This window comes from Cervus elaphus, chromosome 13, assembly GCF_910594005.1.
Source record: "Cervus elaphus chromosome 13, mCerEla1.1, whole genome shotgun sequence".
Classification (NCBI taxonomy): Eukaryota; Metazoa; Chordata; class Mammalia; order Artiodactyla; family Cervidae; genus Cervus; species Cervus elaphus.
This window is the reverse complement of record NC_057827.1, coordinates 25,228,018-25,247,375: the sequence shown is the minus strand read 5'-3', so window position 1 is coordinate 25,247,375 and position 19,358 is coordinate 25,228,018. Positions and strand designations below refer to the sequence as shown.

Sequence of the window (19,358 nt, the reverse complement as noted above, 5' to 3'; positions counted from 1 at the left end):
GGGGCGAGTTATGTGCCCACATGATGTCCTGCTTGCTCTAGCTGCCCAAAGTCCATCTCCCGAGGGGTTTAGGAGGGTGTGGAAGGGACAGTAGCTGGCGACAAGCCCCAGGGGTGGGACAGATGAGGCCTCAGAGTGGAACCAGCTGAGCACTTACTTCCTCCGCCACAGGCCTTGCCTCCAGCTGGGTGGAGAGCGATGACCCGGGGTACAGTTGCTCAGGGTGTCCCTTGGCTGAAGCACCTAGGCCACCAGCTGTAGGGCTGAGGCCTCTGGTGGAGCCTAACTGAATCCAGATAGGCTTTGCTGGGGAGAACCTCAGTCCCACACTGGAAATGCCGTACCCCCCACCCCACCCCACCCCGGCACACACTCTGGCCCAGGCCCCTCGCCTGCCCCAGGTCTCCCTTGGGACAGGAAACCCCTGCCTGTGGTGGGGAGAGGAGCCAGGCCAGTTCCACCAGGATCCGTGCCTGAGAAGTAGGCCTCTCCTCGGGATATTTACTAGGAAATTTTATTCAAATAGAGGCTGGCGCCTGAGCCTTCCTTGGGGAATCCAGTGGGGTGGGAAAGGCCTGGACTAGTCTTCCCCCTGCCTCTTTGGGGCGTCCCTGGCGTGCTGCTCAAATTGCCCGCCTGCCCTTCCTTAGGTTCTGGGCCCCCAGGCCCTCCCGGCCCACCGCAGAGCCTACAGCCCTGCCCTGTAACAGCGCTCCCCAAGCACCCTTGGGCTGTCCCCCGGGGCGCTGTCTGGGCCCTGGGGAGTGCCCGGGGCAAACTGCTCTCTTCTGGGCCATTCTTTCCCAGCCCCCTCCTCCCTTCCGTTTCCGCGGGGCCGTGTGGCCGGCAGCTGAGGCAGCGGCCAGCGCTGGGCAGGGGGGGGCGGGCAGGCGTCGGGGCTCCCGCCCGCCCCTTCCCCTCAGCCGGCCCGCCCCGGGGCTTGGGCCAACTGAAACCACAGGAGGAGGAAGCGCGGAATCAGGAACTGGCCGGGGCGGTGTGGGGCCTGAGTGTAAGTCGGTCCTCAGCGGCCCAGGAGCAGCTGCCCACACCGGTAATGCCTGTACCAAGGCCCGGGAGGCGACGGCCAGCCCGGGAGGCGGTTGGGCAGGGGCCTGGCAGGCAATCAGAGAGAGGGACACGGGACAGGGTGGAGCAGGGGCGGCGGGAGGGTAGGGACTGGGGGTGGGGGTGGGGGGGTGGCTGCCTGGGGTGCCTGCAAGGGCAGCCTTGGCCCTGTTGAGGGCCCAGTGCACATCTTGCACCTGCAGCGGGAGCTGGGTGGAAGGATCCGGGGAGGGAGACTGGGAGGTTTCTGTTCCAGGCCTGGGGAGGAGACTGCCGGCATCAGGCCTCCACCTGGGACACGGGGAAGCACCGACGGCTCTCCCAGGCCAGGCGGTGTTTCGTACCCATCGCTGCGTTCCAGGGGGACAGGCGTCCACCTTCTGCCTATCTGTGGCTCTTCAGCCCCTCACCTCCCTGTCCCGCCCCTCCATCCATCTCCAGCTACTCGCCCCCAGTGGTGGCCTCTCCTCTCTCCATCCCCAGGACGACACTATGGGCTTCTCTTCGGAGCTGTGCAGCCCCCAGGGCCACGGGGCCGTGCAGCAGATGCAGGAGGCCGAGCTCCGGCTGCTGGAGGGCATGAGGAAGTGGATGGCCCAGCGGGTCAAGAGCGACAGGGAATATGCCGGGCTGCTTCACCACATGTCCCTGCAGGACAGCGGGGGCCAGAGCCGGGGCATCGGCGCCCACAGCCCCATCAGCCAGGTGGGACTCTAGACTCCCCCTACTCCCTGCCCTCCACCAGCAAATTCCCGTGGGTGCTTGGGTAGGTCCGCCTGCCCCTTCCATTTTCCGGAGCCCCCCCCGGGGAGGGCTGGAGATTTGGCAAACCCACCTCAGAAGCGAGGTTCCCCACTCCCTGCCTTGCCTGCCCCTCCCCACTGCAGTCCTGGACAGAGCTCACCAGCCAGACGGAGGGCCTCAGCCGGGTGCTGAGGCAGCACGCGGAGGACCTGAACTCAGGGCCCCTGAGCAAGCTGAGCCTGCTGATCCGGGAGCGCCAGCAACTGCGCAAAACCTACAACGAGCAGTGGCAGCAACTGCAGCAGGAGCTCACCAAGGTGGGTGGGCTTCTGTCCTCTCTGCCTACATTTTGAGCCTCAGAAAGCTGGTTTTGCAAGGAACCCCTGGATTCCCTGAAGAAGTGGAAGTGTCTGACCACAGGCTGGCCCCCAGAGCCGGCTCCAGCCTCTTTCCCTCCTTCCCGCCGCAGCTAGGACTGGCCTTTGGTGGGGGGCCCCTCTGTGCTTTTTTCTGTCACCCCACTGTGTGCCTGTGTGTGCCCATCTCCTGCACTGCACCAGCTGGCCCTTGAGAGAGAGGGAGAGAGGGATGGCGCATGGCCCAAGGCTCACTCCTCCCTGGGACCCAGAGACTCCACGAGGCAGCAGCGTGGTCCCCTGACTCTGAGGTTAAGGACTGGGGCTGTGAAGTGAGCCTGCCCACATTTGAATCCTGTCCAGCTCCTCGGTCTAGAGGCTGTTGGATAGGAGCTATTTACGTGGAGGCTTTAGCCTTCAATGTGCTGGGCAACCTTCTGTACCACACCCCTTCTCCCAGCGCAAACCTCAGCCTTGCAGCGGCCCCACAGCGGCCCCTGGTGGCCAGTCTTCACCCACTCGTCCCTCTCTCCGGGAGATCACCTAATTCAGGTGTCAGCCTGCTTTTGTAGGCAGTGTAAGCAGAACACAGACTTGCCCATATGTTTGTCATACTATGGCTACTGAAGAACTAGGGCTTCCCTGGTGGTTCAGTGGTAGAGAATCTGCCTGCCAATGCAGGAGACGCGGATGGGATCTCTGGGTGGGGAAGATCCCCTGGAGAAGGGAATGGCAACCCCCTCCAGTATTCTTGCCTGGAGAATCCCATGGACAGAAGGAGCCTGGCAGGTTACAGTCCATGGGAGTCACAGAAGAGTCGGACATGACTTAGCGACTAAACAACAACACTGAAGAGCTAAAATGGCAGAGCAGAGCAATTTTAACAGAGACTGCATGGCCTATAAGCCTAAAATGTTCCCGCTCTGGCCCTGAAGGAAAAGGCTGATCTAGTCTGTGCACTTCGCTCTGTGGCAGATGAGGAAGCTGAGGTTCAGAGGAGAGGGGAGGAGTTTGTTCTGAGTATCCCAGCGCATCAGCAGGGAACTGGGGTCTTCATCCAGTCTTGACCATCTGTTGTTCCTGCCACCAGGAACATAATTGGGGACCCAGTACAAAAGGAAAACACGGGGCTCCTTGTCAACAAATTATTAAGAATTTCAAGATGGCATCAATGGCGTTCAGCCAAGCACAGGTCCTTCTAAGTGTGGAGCTCTGCACAGCCCACACACACGCCTGCCACCTGATACCACCCACTCTAGGCCAAGGAGGGACAGTTGTCACCTGCCCAGTCCAGCTCTCTGCCACCCCCAGAGCTTCCCTGTCCTTAGCCCGGCTCCTCTGACCTTAACCTCAGCAACAACGGCTAAGTCCCAGGGGCCTCCAGGTCCTTCCGGAAGGATGGGCTTGGAGCACTTGCCCACCTGGACCACAGGCCCCGTCCAGGGCTACACCTTGAGTAGGAATCCTCCAGGGACCTGCTGAACCACACCGGTCCCTCCTCTCTCCTCAGAGTCACAGCCAGGACATTGAGAAGCTGAAGAGCCAGTACCGAGCCCTGGCACGGGACAGCGCCCAGGCCCGGCGCAAGTACCAGGAGGCCGGCAAAGGTCCGAGGCTTCCCTCCCTGACAAGCGTGGGGATTCCGCCCAGGCCCGTCCACAGGCATCACGGGGGTGGCGGGCGCCACCTAGGCCTCTGCTCTGGGTAACCCTCACCTCCTTCCCCCACTCTGGCAGACAAGGACCGTGACAAGGCCAAGGACAAGTATGTGCGCAGCCTGTGGAAGCTCTTTGCTCACCACAACCGCTATGTGCTGGGCGTGCGGGCGGCACAGCTGCATCACCAGCACCACCACCAGCTCATGCTGCCCAGCCTGCTTCAGTCCCTGCAAGACCTGCACCAGGAGATGGCCTGCATCCTGTGAGCCCACAGCCCCGCCCACCCCTGCTGCCACCGAGCCCGCCACAGCCCTAACGCCCAGAGGCGGGGCCCGGAACACCCCACCCTGTGAAACTGACCATCCTGTAGTCACGTGCGAATGAGCCCTGGGCAGGTCAATTGACATCCAAATTATATTATTCGGGGCTCTTATTGCAGGCTTCTCTTATGTGTATTGGCTCTTCCCTGGTGGCTCAGATGGTAAAGAATCTAACTGCGATGCGGGAGACCTGGGTTTAATCCCTGGGTCAGGAAGATTTCCCTGGAGAAGGGAATGGCAACCCACTCCAGTATTCGTGCCTGGAGAATTCCATGGACAGGCCCCTCTGTCCATGGGGTCGCAGAAGAGTCGGACACAACTCTTCTGAGTGATTAAGACTTTCACTTTCATTATATATATTGAACACCATTCTAGGCTCTCTTGGGTAATCCAGCAGAGAACAGAGACCAAAATTCTGTCCTCTAGGATCATTCATTTGTGGAAAAAGAAAAAGAAATCAGCAAGTAAAGTTGAAAGCCTGTTAGAGGTGATAAATGCTATGGAGAAAAATAAGAAAATGGGGATGCAGGGGGGCAAGGTAGGAGGTTATTGTTTTTTGGGTTTTTTTTAAATAAGATCGTTCTTTATGTGTATTTATTTTTTATTTTTACTTATTTATTTTTGGCTGCACTGGGTTTTCATTGTTGTGTAAAGGGCTTTCTCTAGTTGCAGCGATCAGGGGCTACTCTCTAGTTGTGCTGTGAGGGCTTTTCTCTTGTGGAGCATGGGCTCCAGAGCGTGAACTTTAGTAGTTGTAGCACACAGGAGTAGTCGCCCTGAGGCATGTGGGGTCTTTCCAGAGCAGGGATCGACCTGTGTCCCCTGCATTGGCAGACCTGCCCTGGACCACCAGGGAAGTCCAGGAGCTTACTGTTTTAAGGGGAATGGTCTGGGAAAGCCTCAGAAGTGCAAGGATGAGCCAGGCAGATGTTTGGAGAAGGGCCACACTAGAGAGAGGGAACTGCAGGCTCGAGGTGGGAGAATGCCTGAAATCAGGGAACAGCTAGGAAGCCAGCGTAGCCTGTGCAGAGCGTGGGAAGGACAGAGTCAGACAAGGGACTGCAGGAGGATAATAGAAGGTCCGGCAGACCATTGTGAGCACTCTGGCTCCGAGTGGACCAGAAGAGTGGCTGGATCTGAGCCGTCTTAATAAAGTCAGTCTGGCTGCTGAGTTAAGAACAGACTTCATCGGGCAAGACAGGATTAGACCAGACAGGAGCCACTGCAGTGAGCTGGACCACAGACTACGGCCACTAGACCCAGGCAGTAGCAATGGAGGGAGAAGTGGTCAGGTCTCGGAAGTACTTTGAAAGTGAAGCCAGTGGAATTTCCTCATGGACTGGAAGCAGGGTGTGGATAGAACAGTCAAGGAGGCTCCAGGGGCTTGGCCCGGAGCCCCTGGGAGGCAGAGGCCACATGGAGAAGGCAAGGGGAAACGCAGGTTCAGGGGACAGCCAGAGGAGTTCATTTTTCAGTTGGTGGAGTCTGAGTGTCTAAGGGATGTCCACCGGGACGTGTTGAGTAGGTGGATGGTTACATGGGACCACTGGAGCTCTGGGAGGTGTTGGGACGCAGGTATCAATATGGGGTCAGCACAGTGATGGCTTCGGGGGTTATCAGAGCCCCCAGAGCCCCACTGTGGGGCTGACTGCCCAGAGCAGACACATTTGTAGCTCACATTTCCCGAGCACTTCCTCACACCACACTCCACTCATACGCTGTCCCTGGGGCCTTGTTATGACTTCCGGGAGATGCTAAGTGACTTGCCTGTGGTCGTTTGACTGGTCAATGATGGGTGAGGGGGGAGTCTAACCCTACAGTGGGCCCAAATCCAGTGCCATGGGCCCCAAGCTTCTAGCCTTGTCCAGCCTGAGGCCTCCCTGACCCAGGGTCTGGTTTGGGGGCAGGAAGGAGACCCTACAGGAGTACCTGGAGATTAGCAGCCTGGTGCAAGACGAGGTGGTGACCATTCACCGGGAGATGGCCGCAGCGGTGGCCCGCATCCAGCCGGAGGCCGAGTACCAAGGCTTCCTGCAGCAGTACGGGTAAGCCCCTCCTCACGGGGGCCGGGCGCCCGGGCGGCTGGCCTGTCGGGCACTGACGGGCACTGTTGCCACAGGTCCGCCCCTGACATCCCACCCTGTGTCACCTTTGACGAGTCACTGCTGGAGGAGACTGAGCTACTGGAGCCTGGGGAACTGCAGCTGAACGAACTGACAGTGGAGAGCGTGCAGCACACGTGTGTGGGGGCTCGGCCGGGGGCTGGGGGCCGGGGGACAGACCCTGCCCATGCAGCGCTGCGGCCAAGCCGCTGGGCTTCCTCGGCTCGGCAGGGAGGCAGCCGAGGGGCGCGGCTCTCACTCTGCCCTTCCTCCGGACGCAGGCTGACCTCGGTGACAGATGACCTGGCCACGGCCACCCAGACCGTGCTCAGTCGGCAGGAGGCGGTCACTCAGCTGCAGCGAGAGCTCCGGAATGAGGAGCAGACCACCCACCCCCGGGAGCGGTGAGTGGGGCCCGCCGACAGCTGCCTCCTGGTCCTCCATGCCCTCCATCCGGCCTGCCTGGCTCACCCCTGGCCTTCAGCCGAGCCCCCCTCTCTCCCCTCCATCACTGCCTGCCCCTGCCTGCAGGGTGCAGCTGCTGGGCAAGAAGCAGGCGCTGCAGGAGGCGCTGCAGGGGCTGCAGGTCGCGCTGTGCGGGCAGGCCAAGCTGCAGGCCCAGCAGGAGCTGCTGCAGGCCAAGCTGGATCGGCTGGGCCCCGGCGAGCCCCCGCCCGTCTTGCTCCTGCAAGATGACCGCCACTCCACCTCGTCCTCGGTGAGCTGCCCCCGCGCCGCCAGCCCTGCCCGCCCCCAGGCCCCCGGGGGCTGCGCGCCTCATTTTCACCCTCCCCCTCCCTCCCCAAGCCCGGCCACCCGCTGACGTCTGTCCCTGGCCTCAGGAGCAGGAGCGAGAAGGGGGAAGGACGCCCACCCTGGAGATCCTCAAGAGCCACATCTCCGGAATCTTCCGTCCCAAGTTCTCGGTGAGTGGATTCACACCTCCACCCTTCCCTCAGGGGTGGGCTAGGCCAGGGCTCTCAGGGACATCTCCCTAGGCCACTCCTACTACCGGTCCTCGAGTTGAGTTACTTACTGGAGGCTTCTCCCAGGCCACTTTTACGGGGATGCCCCTCTCTTCCCTGGGACTCCAGATCCTGTCACCCCTGCCCACCCCTTTCTCTCCATCACCCACGTTGTGTGGCACGGTCACCCCAGGGCTCTCCCTGCTCCAGGAGTGGTCGCGGGCTGCGGCCTGGTGGACAAGGCAAAGCTTGGTTTGAGATCAGCCAGCCTGGGCAAGTTTATTGCTGGCTCCGAGGGTTGCAGGCGGCTCTGTGGCACTTCGGGGGCTTGTGAGGACAGAAGGCTTGTGAGAGGCAGACAGACAGAGACGCCTCCCCCCGCCACCAACCTGGCTGGCCTAGCGACCCCTCCTTGCTCCTCCTCCATGCCTTTCCAGCTCCCCCCGCCGCTGCAGCTCGTTCCAGAGGTGCAGAAACCCCTGCATGAGCAGGTGTGGTACCACGGGGCCATCCCGCGGGCAGAGGTGGCTGAGCTCTTGACACATTCGGGGGACTTCCTCGTCCGGGAGAGCCAGGGCAAGCAGGAGTACGTGCTGTCAGTGCTATGGGACGGCCAGCCCCGACACTTCATTATCCAGTCCGCTGATGTGAGTGGACCCCAGCCTCCCCTTCCCTTCCCTCTCCTCCCCTCCCCTCCCCTTCCCTTCAGCAGGAAATGACCTTGAGGCTGTAGAAAGGAGCTGCTATGTCTTAGACGCCTCCCCGGCAGAGCTGAAAGGGGCCGCAGAGACCACCCAATCCCTGCAAAAACCAACAGAGGTTAAGCCTTCAGCATGCATCCCCCCATAAGATGGGGGAGCAGGCTTGTCATGCACCCTCAGGTCTCTGCCTCTTGCCCCAGGCAGGCCCTTTCTCCCCACTGCTCTTCCTTCCTCTCCTCTCCCACGGCTCAGTGACCCCCCCACCCCCAGCAATGGAGGCCGTTGACCCCAGGTCCCCCCGCCCCTGCAGAACCTGTACCGACTGGAAGGAGATGGTTTTCCCAGCATCCCCCTGCTCGTCGACCACCTGCTGCGCTCCCAGCAGCCCCTCACCAAGAAGAGCGGCATCGTCCTGAACAGGGCTGTGCCCAAGGTGAGCCTGCGGCAGGGGCTGGGGCTGCGGGTTTAGGCCCACAGAGGATCCTAACATCGAGGGCTTTTCAGGTCCCCAGAAATACATATACATATGTGGGCTTGCCAGGTGGCGCTAGCTGGGAAGAACCCACCTGCCAGTTCAGGAGATGTGAGCATTGCAGGTTCAATCCCTGGATTGGGAAGATTTCCTGGTGAAGGAAACGGCAACCCACCCAGTATTCCTGCCTGGAAAATTCCATGCACAGAGGAGCCCAGTGTGGCTACCGTCCACAGAGTCGCAAAGAGTCAGACACAACTGTAAGCGACCTTAGCACACACATACAGGATACATATTAACACATACAGGGAGCCCAGCCAGCCTCCTGCTAGGCTTGAAACATCAAGATCACTCCCGTTTCCTGGGCCTCATACACCAGGCTGGTGCTCACCCACTTAGTGCCCCTGCCTGGTCCCCGAGTCATCTAGGTGTGATCTTGGGTCCAAACCCCGTTTTACAGACCAACATACCAAGATGCCAAGAAATGAAAGACACAGCGTTAGTGGGGGGTGTCCAGTCTGTCATAGGGCCCAGCATGTGCGCCTGCCACTGACTTCTGACCCCTCCAACCTCCTCCCTTCCTCAGGACAAGTGGGCACTCAGCCACGAGGACCTGGTGCTGGGCGAGCAGATTGGGCGGGTGAGTTGAGTGTGCTCTGCCAGCTCCTGGCCGCCTACCTTTCCGTCCCCCAGCATCGCTTCCGTCCATCCGAGTCACACCAGCACCCCCACCTCCAGAGCTCTTTGGCCTCCGTGCCTCAATCTGATTCCCAACTTGGACCCCTGCCCACTGTCCATCCACTGCCATATACCGTCCTGCCAGAAACCAAGGGGAAAGTGCCTGCCCTGACAACTCCCCAGAGACGCTTCTGCTGCCAGCTCCGCACCCTACTCCCCTCACATGCACGCACATCACGCCCACCCCCCCACCTCAAGGAGGCGAGACACACTCTATTCACGTGACCTGTAAAATACCAGCTTGTGGCCTGGCAGGCCAGTGGTGAAGACTCCATGCTCCCAAAGCAGGGGGCACGAGTTTGATTCCTATCGGGGAACTAAGATCCTGCCTGCTGTATGGCATGGCCAAAAATAAATAGATAAACAAATATAAATGAATATAAATACATGTAATAGGTTCTTAGGAAAGAAGGCACTGTCCTAAAACTCAGAATGCTTTTCCAGCCCAAGCAAAAGTGATTTTTGAACCCTCCATGTCACGTCTCAGTGACTGCAGTCAATCAGAGGTGACTTTCTCAGCCTGTCCCCCACGTCTGCTTGGCCCCCTGAACTGAGAGCCAGAATGAGCAGGACTGAGTGCGGGGGGCACTGAGTCAAGGGCGGGTCGGGATAGGGTGGGCTGTGCTCCTGGGTGCAGGAGAGGCCCACAGTCCAGGGAAGACAGTTGGGAACCCCAGACTGTTTCAGGGGAACTTTGGAGAAGTGTTCAGTGGACGCCTACGAGCAGACAATACCCTGGTGGCGGTGAAATCCTGTCGCGAGACCCTCCCCCCTGACCTCAAGGCCAAGTTTCTGCAGGAAGCGAGGTGGGTGATACAACACTCATCACTGTAGCTCCCCCGGACGACAGGTTCCCCGGCACGTGGCAGGACATTTGACCTCTGAAGGGCTTGACTTCTGTCGTATTGTTTAATCCTCTTGGCCCCCTGTAGCTTGGCGGGGTCCAGGCTCGGGGACCCACCTGAAGTCACACGGCCTGGTCAGCTGCTCTTGTCCCCTGCTGCCTGTCTCCTGTTCTCCCTTGGGCCACCTGGCCTTCTCTGGGGCTCCTGGGGCTGGGGAGGCGAATGTGTAAGACCCCTCCCACCCTTGCCCGAGGCCTAAGCAGCACCCCCAACCCCTCAGGATCCTGAAGCAGTACAGCCACCCCAACATCGTTCGTCTCATTGGCGTCTGCACCCAAAAACAGCCCATCTACATCGTCATGGAGCTTGTGCAGGGTGAGCAGAGGGGGCTGACCTCTGGGGGTGAGGCACTCAGCCGGGCTAGGTCTCTCCCATCTCGAACCTCCCACCAACACCGCCCACTCCCAGGGGGCGACTTCCTGACCTTCCTTCGGACGGAGGGAGCACGCCTGCGGGTGAAAACACTGCTGCAGATGGTAGGGGACGCGGCCGCGGGCATGGAGTACCTGGAGAGCAAGTGCTGCATTCACCGGTGAGGGGGTGACGGATGGGCGTAGCAGGCCATCCCAACACCCCTTCCCCACCCCTGCCCCTTCACCAGCAGGCACCAGCTCCAGAGGTGGGGTGTGCCTCAAAGGGACCAGGCATCATCTCAGGGGCAGCTCTGGCCCGTGGCTGTGTTGAGCGCGCCCTGGCCAGGCAGCTGGCAGGTGCCACACGGACGTTAGCCACATGAGCCCTGTGTCCTGCTTCGCCCAGGGACCTGGCTGCTCGGAACTGCCTGGTGACAGAGAAGAATGTCCTGAAGATCAGCGACTTCGGGATGTCCCGGGAGGAAGCCGATGGGATCTATGCGGCCTCAGGGGGTCTCAGACAAGTCCCCGTGAAGTGGACCGCACCGGAGGCCCTTAACTACGGTACCTGGGCCTGATCCACGCTGGCCGCAAGGCCCGAGGCCGGGCACGGGTGCCGCCACCGGCCCCTCTCTGGCCGGTGGGCGAGGCCCACTCACGCTGCCTCACCTCCTCGCAGGCCGCTACTCCTCCGAGAGTGATGTGTGGAGCTTTGGCATCTTGCTCTGGGAGACCTTCAGCCTGGGGGCCTCCCCCTACCCCAACCTCAGCAATCAGCAGACCCGGGAGTTCGTGGAAAAGGGTAAGGGAACCTGGTGGCCTGACAGCAGTCCCAGAGCCAGGCCCTCTTCCTGGCACTCCAGCTGGACTCTTCCAGGTCTCCTGTCTATCCTCCCCACTGGGGCACAGTAAGGACAATCCTTGAGGTACCATCCAGAGAACCCCTGTTATGTGCCAGGCTATACCTTTATTTCATTTACTCTTTTTAAAAAATTTTTATTTATTTAATTATTTTCAGCTGCTCTGGGTCTTCGCAGCTGTGTGGACTTTTCTCTAGTTGCAGCGAGCGGGAGCTACTCTGTAGTTGCAGTGCTGGGGCTTCTCATTGTGGTGGTTTCTCTTGTTGTGGAGCACAGGCTCTAGGCACGCAGGCTTCAGTAGCTACAGCTCCCAGGCTCTAGAGCACAGGCTCAGTAGTTGTGGCACATAGGCTTAGTTGCTCTTCAGCACGTGGGATCTTCCCAGACCAGGGATTGAACCCGTGTCTCCTGCATTGGCAGGTGGATTCTTTACCACTGAGCCACCAGGGAAGCCCTTCATTTACTCTTCATAACATGTGAGGTCAGGATTAAAAGATCCTTTTTACAGAAGGAAATTGAGATCTCACAGGAGTCACACCGCTAGCACACGGTGACTTGAGATTAGAATCTCTGTGTTTCTGGGAAAGAATAGGGGGCTCCTTAAAAATGCTGCAAAAAAAAAAAAAAGGAGAACTTTGCAGCTTAAGCAGCTCCCATTGCTCCTGGCATGTCCCCAGGGGCTGCCAGGGGCCCTCAGACCCCCTCCTTAAACCTGGTGCACTGTGCTTGTCCTCACAGGGGGCCGCCTGCCCTGCCCTGAGCTGTGCCCCGACGCTGTGTTCAGACTCATGGAGCACTGCTGGGCCTACGAGCCAGGGCAGCGGCCCACCTTCAGCATCATCTACCAGGAATTACAGAGCATCCGAAAGCGGCATCGGTGAGGCTGGGCCCCACTGCTCAAGCCAGCGGCCCCTGTGGGCAAGATCATACCTCCTCAACAGGGCTCCAGCTCACCCCGCTGGACAGCTCTTCATTGTCCTGGACTCCAGCCTCCGGATTCTATGCTGCCGTGCAGGGCTGCAGCTCCCGGCCTGCCCTGCATCCCTGCTCCTTCCAGGGCTTCCTCTTCCAGGCAGAAATAATAAACCCATTTATTTGTGCTCATCAGGTGCTCTCAGCATGTGCAGTCCTCTGGAGGGCAGGTCTCAGGAGGACCAGAGGGCCTGTACCGTGGCCATGGGGAAGGAGGAGGATGGGCAGCGTTCGCAGGGCGGAACTGATGCGGTGTGGTTGGTAGCTGTTGGATGTGAGACTTGGGGAAGAGGGAGAAAGACCAGGGCGATGTGCAGGCTTCAGACCAGATGGAGGTGTTATTTCTGAATTAGAAGCCTAGGCAGAGGATCAGAGCCGTGGGAAGGATGGCGAGTTAGGAGGAGCATTTGAGGGGCCTGTGGGGATCTAAGTGTGACATGTAAGTCTGGAAGCTCAGAGGGAAGTAAAGGCTGGCAGCTGAGGTTTGAAAGTGAAAGTGGAAGTTGCTCAGTCATGTCCGACTCTTTGCGAACCCATGGACTATGTAGTCCGTGGAATTCTCCAGGCCAGAATACTGGAGTGGGTAGCCTTTCCCTTCTCCAGGGGATCTTCCCAACCCAGGGATTGAACCCAAGTCTCCCACATTGCATGTGGATTCTTTACCAGCTGAGCCACAAGGGAAATCGTTAGCTTATAAATGTTTACAGACCCTGAGTCTGTGCCCCACAGTCACATGAGATACAGGAGGGAAGAGGAGAGTGTCGGGAAAGTTGGAGTTCCACCCAGAGCAGATGGAGTGGCCGGAGAGAAAGAAAATGCTTCGCATCTCTCAAGACAAGTTTACTGAGCAATGAGGGGCCCTCACTTCCTCTCTTAAGTCCCCCTGAAACCTAAAAGCTTATCTGAAACTTTTCTAGCAGCAACAGTGAAGGTCAAAAGGACAAAGAGGGACTTTCCTGGTGGTCCAGCAGTTAAGACTCTGTGCTTCTACTGAAGTGGGTTCAATCCCTGGTTGAGGAACTAAGATCCTGCATGTTGTGCGGTGCAACCAAAAAAAAGAGAAGAAGTATAAACAAGCTGAAAAACAGAAACTAGGAAGACTTTTAGCTCCAAAGGACAAAGCAGTAATAATTTTGAGGTAAAAATGGCCGTCTTTCAAGAAAGTTCAAGAAGCCGTTGATAGCTACTTTCAAAGAGATGAAAGGTGAAAGGCCTAATACTTGTTTAAACAAGAGGAAATCGAGTTAGAGTGTGACTAAGTGAAAATTCAAACTGTGTCTCCATTAGAAGTGGTGAAAAGTGGAACTGAAGAACTTCTGCTTCAGGGTAGGATGTGGTAGGTCCCCACAGCCCCCACACCCATTGCAACAATGAAGAGGAAACAGTCAGATGAAGGTAATAGTTTTTAAAGTCAATGGCAAGTAGTGTTAGGAAATAAAGAGCATATGAATTAAAATTTCAGGGAGGAGAAAGCCCCTCCAAGGTTAACTGATCATGCACAAGTATTCTCTTCCCTGAGATGTCCCTGAGATTTGGGACATCTCTGATGATCAGCATTAAGAGGTGCTGTTGGGGAGCAGGGGAAGAAATGGTGCTTACAGGGACTGTGCTATGGATTGGCACCTAGAGGAACCCCAAATGCAACGCCAGTTTCCCCCATGGAACATTCACTGAATTCTGGAGCAGTGTGGGCAACCAGGCAGGGGCTGGGCTGGAAAGGCAGAGGTTTAGAGGGAGGGGCGCTGAAACAAACAAACTGGTCTCTCCCTCAAGATACTGGCCAGGTTTTGAAACTCTGGGAGGCTAAAGAGCCAACTTTAAAATCTCTTTAGAGCAGAATTTGAAAGATTTGGAGAGACAGAGACTGGCCAGGCTTTCCCAGATCTGAGGTTTATCAGAACTATAACTCTGCCCCAACTCAGCTCAATGCTTGATCACATCAAGGTAACTAACTCCTCTGGGAACCCTTGGGGAGAAGTTGGGGAAAGGAATAACATAATATTTTACCCTTCTTTTATACCCAAAATGCAACATATGATAAACATTATAAAACATGAAAAAAGAAAGAAAAATGGCACCAATATACAAGAAAAAAAAATAAATAATAGAAGCAGACCCACAAATGATTCAGATATTGGAGCTGGCAGGTAAGGATTTCAAAATAACTATGCCTAATATGTTAAACAGAGAAAAAAGTGGACAAAATAGATGCAAATACAAAGAATTTCAACAGGGTTGGAATTTATTTTAAAAGAATCAAAGGAGCAGGTAGAACTGAAAAATGTCATCTCTGAAATTACAAATTCTAAAAATTCATAGAACTAAAGGATAAAGTCACATACAGACTAAACACACAGTCCCAGGATTTGTTCCCTAACCAAAAGACAGTTAGTGAGTGAAGTTAAAGTCAGATTTATAGCATCTAAACTAAAAAAGGGCTTCCCTGGTGGCTCAGACGGTAAAGAATCTGTCTGTAATGCAGGAGATGTGGGTTTGATCCCTGGGTCGGGAAGATTCCCTGGAGAAGGGAATGGCAACCCACTCTAGTATTCTTGCCTGGAGAATCCCATGGAGAGAGGAGCCTGGCGGGCTACAGTCCATGGGGTTGCCAAGAGTCAGACACGACTTAGCAACTAAACCACCACCACCAGTATTCGTACCTGGAAAATCCCATGGACAGAGAAGCCTGGAGTGCTACAGTCCGTGGGGTTGCAAAGAGTCCAACATAACTGAGCAACTAATAGTTTCACTTTTAAACTAAGACAGAGGGAAGAAGAAATAGAACAGAGCCTAAGAAACATGTGAGACTCCAAGGTAACTGAAGTTCCAGAAGGAGAGAGAGGAGCTAGAACCAGAGTAAACTGGAAATCACCCAAATGTCTATATAGCAATAAAAAAGAACAAACCATAAGTATATGCTCCAAACACTGATGAATCTCAAAGACAGGTTGAGTAAAGAAACTGTGTGAAGCAGAGCTTGTAATTCCATTTTAGGAAGTTCTAGCACAGGCAAAACCAAGCTATAGAGAAATGAAAACAGTGGTTGTCTGAGGGGCACCAACAGAAGTGGTCAGTGCATAGGGAAACAGCACTGCCTTGGTGTCCTTATAACCTTGCATCTCTACATTGACCACGTGGGCAAGGTTTGTGCATGGCGACTGGAGTCTTGACAGAATATACCACTATTATTCCCGGAGCAAGAGGACACAGCCTGGAGAGGAGCCTTCCTATATTGTGGGAGACCACTTTTCATCTATCTCTGTAGTTTCATTTGAGTGCAGGCTTCCCATCTGGCCCCCTCCCCTTGTGAAGTAAGGCCCGAGGCCCTACAACTGCTTGGCCATAGTTTAGAGTTGGCTCCGTAGCTGCAGAGTGGCCCACCACCATGCCTCCTGTCATCTGTCCCTTCAGTTCAGTGTCAGCCTACAGCACTAGGAGCACTAGACAGGACTTGACACCATGCTGGTCATGCTTTTGCTCTTGGTGTGAGTAATGAGCTGTCTCGATCCTTGCGCCAGAGTTCTAGCCCACACTTGACCTGACAGCCCACGGAGCCCTGTCTTTGCTCCAGAAAAGGGATGTGACCTTTTCGGCTCCACCCTGAGTGCCAACATGGCCAAGTAGTCATTTCCTTTTAGTCCGCTGTGACCTCAGTCTGGTTTCATTATGGAGACATGCATACCCAGATGATGAAATGTGTGTTCTTAGGTGCTCAATTGTGTCCAACTCTCAGTGACTCTTCGGACTGTAGACCACCAGGCTCCTCTGTCCATGGGGTTTTTCAGGCAAGAATATTGGAGTGGGTTGCCATGCCCTCCTCCAGGGGATCTTCCTGACTCAGGGATTGAACCTTAGTCTCCTGTGTCTCCTGCATTGCAGGCAGATTCTTTACCTGCTGATTCATCAGGAAAGCCCTAATCTTTTAGTACTACACATATTTTTGAAAGCTGTCTCAAATCTTTCAGGGAGTGAAGTTGTATACTCCTAAATACGTTATTTGGTTCCACAGAAACTCTTTTTGTATGGCAGATTTTCCTATCCATTAATGAAAAAAAACTGTGGTAAAATGTAGATGATGAAATTGCTACCCCAAATTCAGATTGAACGTTTGCTCAACCCTAGCAGCCCAAGGCTGAAACCAAATCTTCTCTTGCTCTTGGGGATGTCTCTGGGAAACTCTTCAGCTATGGTGCAATCATTTTCCCAGAATGGAAACCTCGGCAAAGGTCAAGATAACAGACTACAGGCCAGGGTAGGGAGAGAAACCTGCCATAAGGCCGTGTGTGTTTGGCTATTACACAAGGGATCCCCAAAGAGGAAAGTGGTAGTCTTTCCATGAAGACAAACTCTTTTGTTTTTTTGTTTTTGTTTTTGAATATTTAGTTATTCATTTGGCTGCAGCATGAGGGGTCTTAGTCTCTCCACAGCACAGCAAGGCAGATTCTCAACCCCTGGACCACCAGGACCTCCAAAAACTCTCTCTCGTTATTGGGCTCTGAGAGGACAGACCTGGCTAAATTCTTTTTAAACATTCCATTATACCCAAAGAATGAAAATCAGCTTGTCTTTATTGGCTTGGGTTACAATACACCTTTTCAGTGCTGTCACAGGTCTACCTGAATTCCCCTGTGATTTGCCACCAGTGGATACACCAAAATATGGAGTAGCCTGGAATCCCATTAGAAGCACCTTGGTATTATTCTATCGATGACATCCTAATTAGAAAAACTAACTAGTTCATACTGCCCTCGACAGGACGGCCCAATAGCTACCCCAAGGCAGGAAAATGTGGTGGCTTCTCCAGCTGCAGAACACGGGCTCTGGGATGTGCAGGCTACAGCAGTTGTGGGGCACAGGCTTAGTTGCCCTGCGGCATGTGGAATCTTCCCGGATCAGGGATGCAATGAGTGCCCCTGCACTGGCAGGCAGACTCTTAACCACTGGACCACCAGGGAAGTCCTAACTCTCTCTCCTGACTCACAAACAGGGAGGGTCTAAGGTTGATCCCCAGTAGCATCTGGGATACTGTGGTTTGGCTACAGATAAGGAGACTGGCTGTGGTCTAATCTGCAAGTGGGTCTGATCATCCTGCTGGGACACATAGCTGTGGTCACTCTCAACTTATGTTGCCTAAGATAGATAGGCAGCAAGTTCCTATTGGTGCAAGCTCCCACCAGTGCAATGAATCGGACTACCTCTTGGGGTGACTGATGCTCCTGAAAAGAATTCTTTGCTGGATACATGAAGGGTCAGGGTGGTGGAAGGTAGACTGTTTAGAAACGGCTCTGATACATTGCCCTGACGACTTGGCCATGGGAGGCAAGGCTTGATCACTGTCCAATTTGAGTCTTGTCAGAATACACTATGATTCCTCCTGAACAGGGGGAGAGAAGCAGCCTGGTGAAGAGCCACTTTCTTCTGGGAGATTCCACAAAGCCATTTCTCATCCTTTTGCCTAGTTTCAGTGAAGGGTAGGCCTCTCCACCTTGCCCCACCCTTCTCCCCCAACTTAGAGTGTAGCGGCAGGTCATAAAGTTGTCTGATAGCAGCTGAGTTATTAATAGTTGGCTTCTCAGCTGCAGAGAGACCTACCATCAAGCTCCCTGTCATCTGGTCCCTCCGGTTCAGTGTCATCCTATGGCTGGGGAAAGCTGGCACCAGGCTGGCCATGCTTTTGCTGTCTGTGTGGGTAATAGCAGTCTGGATCCATTGGGGCTTATCATCTCCTTACTAGCTGGATCTCATGGAAGTATGGTAGACATATCTTGCTAGGTGTATGCAGAGATTTGTGCACAATGATTTGTGGCCCTGTTAGCTACCATGCTGCTCTTAGGGAATGTTTGACCTTTTAAAAAAATTATTTATTTTTGGCTGCTCTGGGTCTTGGTTGCTGCACTTGGGATTTCTCTAGCTGCGGCAAGCAGGGCTTACTCTCTTGTTGCCAAACACAGGCTCTAGGTCCTTTGGGCTTCATTAGTTGCAGCTTATGGGTTCAGTAGTTGTGGCACACAGGCTTAGTTGCCCTGCAACATGTGCTCTGCGGAATCCTCTAGAACCGGGGACCGAATCCATGTCCCCTGCATTGGCAGGCAGCTTTTTTTTTTTTTTTTTTTGGCAGGCAGCTTTTTAATCACTGGACCTCCAGGGAAGTCCTTGACCTCTTGATAGAAGGGAACCTTTGGGAGCGATGAGAAAGTTCTGTGTTTTGATCTGAGTGATGATTAAACCTGTATATTCATTTATACCTGAGTTTTAAACTCATCAAACAGTATACTTAAGACTTGTGCCACATACTTAGTTGTGTCTCAGTTAAAAGAAAAAAAAAAAAAAGACTTACCAGAGAACCAGAAAGAGCTCTTGAAACTAAGCTTATGATTGCCAAAATGAAAAATTCAGTAGACAGGTTGGAAGATAAATTTCCCAGACCACAAGGACAAAGCACAGAAACACAGGATAAACACAGATTAGAAGTCTGGATGATGAACCCAGACTACCTCTAACACTTTAGTAACAGGCATGTTAGTTAGCAAATAAACCTAGAGAAATGTTTCTGATGGTAATAAATGAAATGGGAGTTAAAACAATGAAGTGGGTTTGAAAATCTGGCTAATCAACAAAAAAGTTGCTTAAGCAATTTTCAAGTTTGTAATTGATGGTGGAAGCTGGCACAACTCTTTTGGGGAGCAATAAAATGCCAAGTATCATCAGTCTTATCAGTCCTAATCTTTTGAGCAGGTAACCTCACAGCTGCAAATTTGTCCTAAGGTAATAATTCTAATTTTTAAAAATATTTATTTAGTTTTGGCTGCACTAGGTCTTAGTTGTGGTTCGTGGGCTCAGTAGTTGCCCTGTGGCATGTGGAATCTTATTTTCCCAACGAGGGATAGAATCTGAGTCCTCTGCACTGCAGGGAAGATTTTTAACCCCTGGACCACCAGGCACGTCCCAAGGTAATAATTTTAAAAGAAGACAAGTAGAGATGTTCACTGGTGTGGTTTAGTATGCTGCAAAATTATAAACCCTGATGTCCAGTAAAAGGGCAAGTGAGAAATGCATGTGTCTTATTCCTTAATTGCAAACTCAGGGAATTGTGATTAACGCACGGTACCACCAGGAGGCAGCACTCCTTTGTCCGAGGAGCGTA

General features: G+C 54.6%; 1 protein-coding gene across 2 annotated transcripts; it reads left to right on the top strand.

The window, feature by feature from the left end:
* Positions 1-851: 851 nt before the first annotated feature.
* FES (FES proto-oncogene, tyrosine kinase) lies at positions 852-12,346 on the top strand. 2 transcript variants are annotated; one of them, XM_043922238.1, is made up of 19 exons: positions 852-1,012; positions 1,552-1,773; positions 1,956-2,129; positions 3,679-3,775; positions 3,905-4,088; positions 6,054-6,191; positions 6,266-6,385; positions 6,530-6,652; positions 6,780-6,966; positions 7,091-7,174; positions 7,651-7,860; positions 8,225-8,347; positions 8,973-9,026; positions 9,812-9,930; positions 10,250-10,344; positions 10,438-10,561; positions 10,789-10,946; positions 11,062-11,184; positions 11,981-12,346. In XM_043922238.1, the coding sequence occupies exons 2-19, from the start codon at positions 1,561-1,563 to the stop codon at positions 12,121-12,123; spliced, it is 2,469 nt and encodes an 822-aa protein (XP_043778173.1). In that variant the 5' UTR covers positions 852-1,012; positions 1,552-1,560; the 3' UTR covers positions 12,124-12,346. The 2 variants fall into 2 exon arrangements, with proteins under 2 accessions (XP_043778173.1, XP_043778172.1); XM_043922237.1 differs by having other exon boundaries at positions 852-1,054.
* Positions 12,347-19,358: the final 7,012 nt, after the last annotated feature.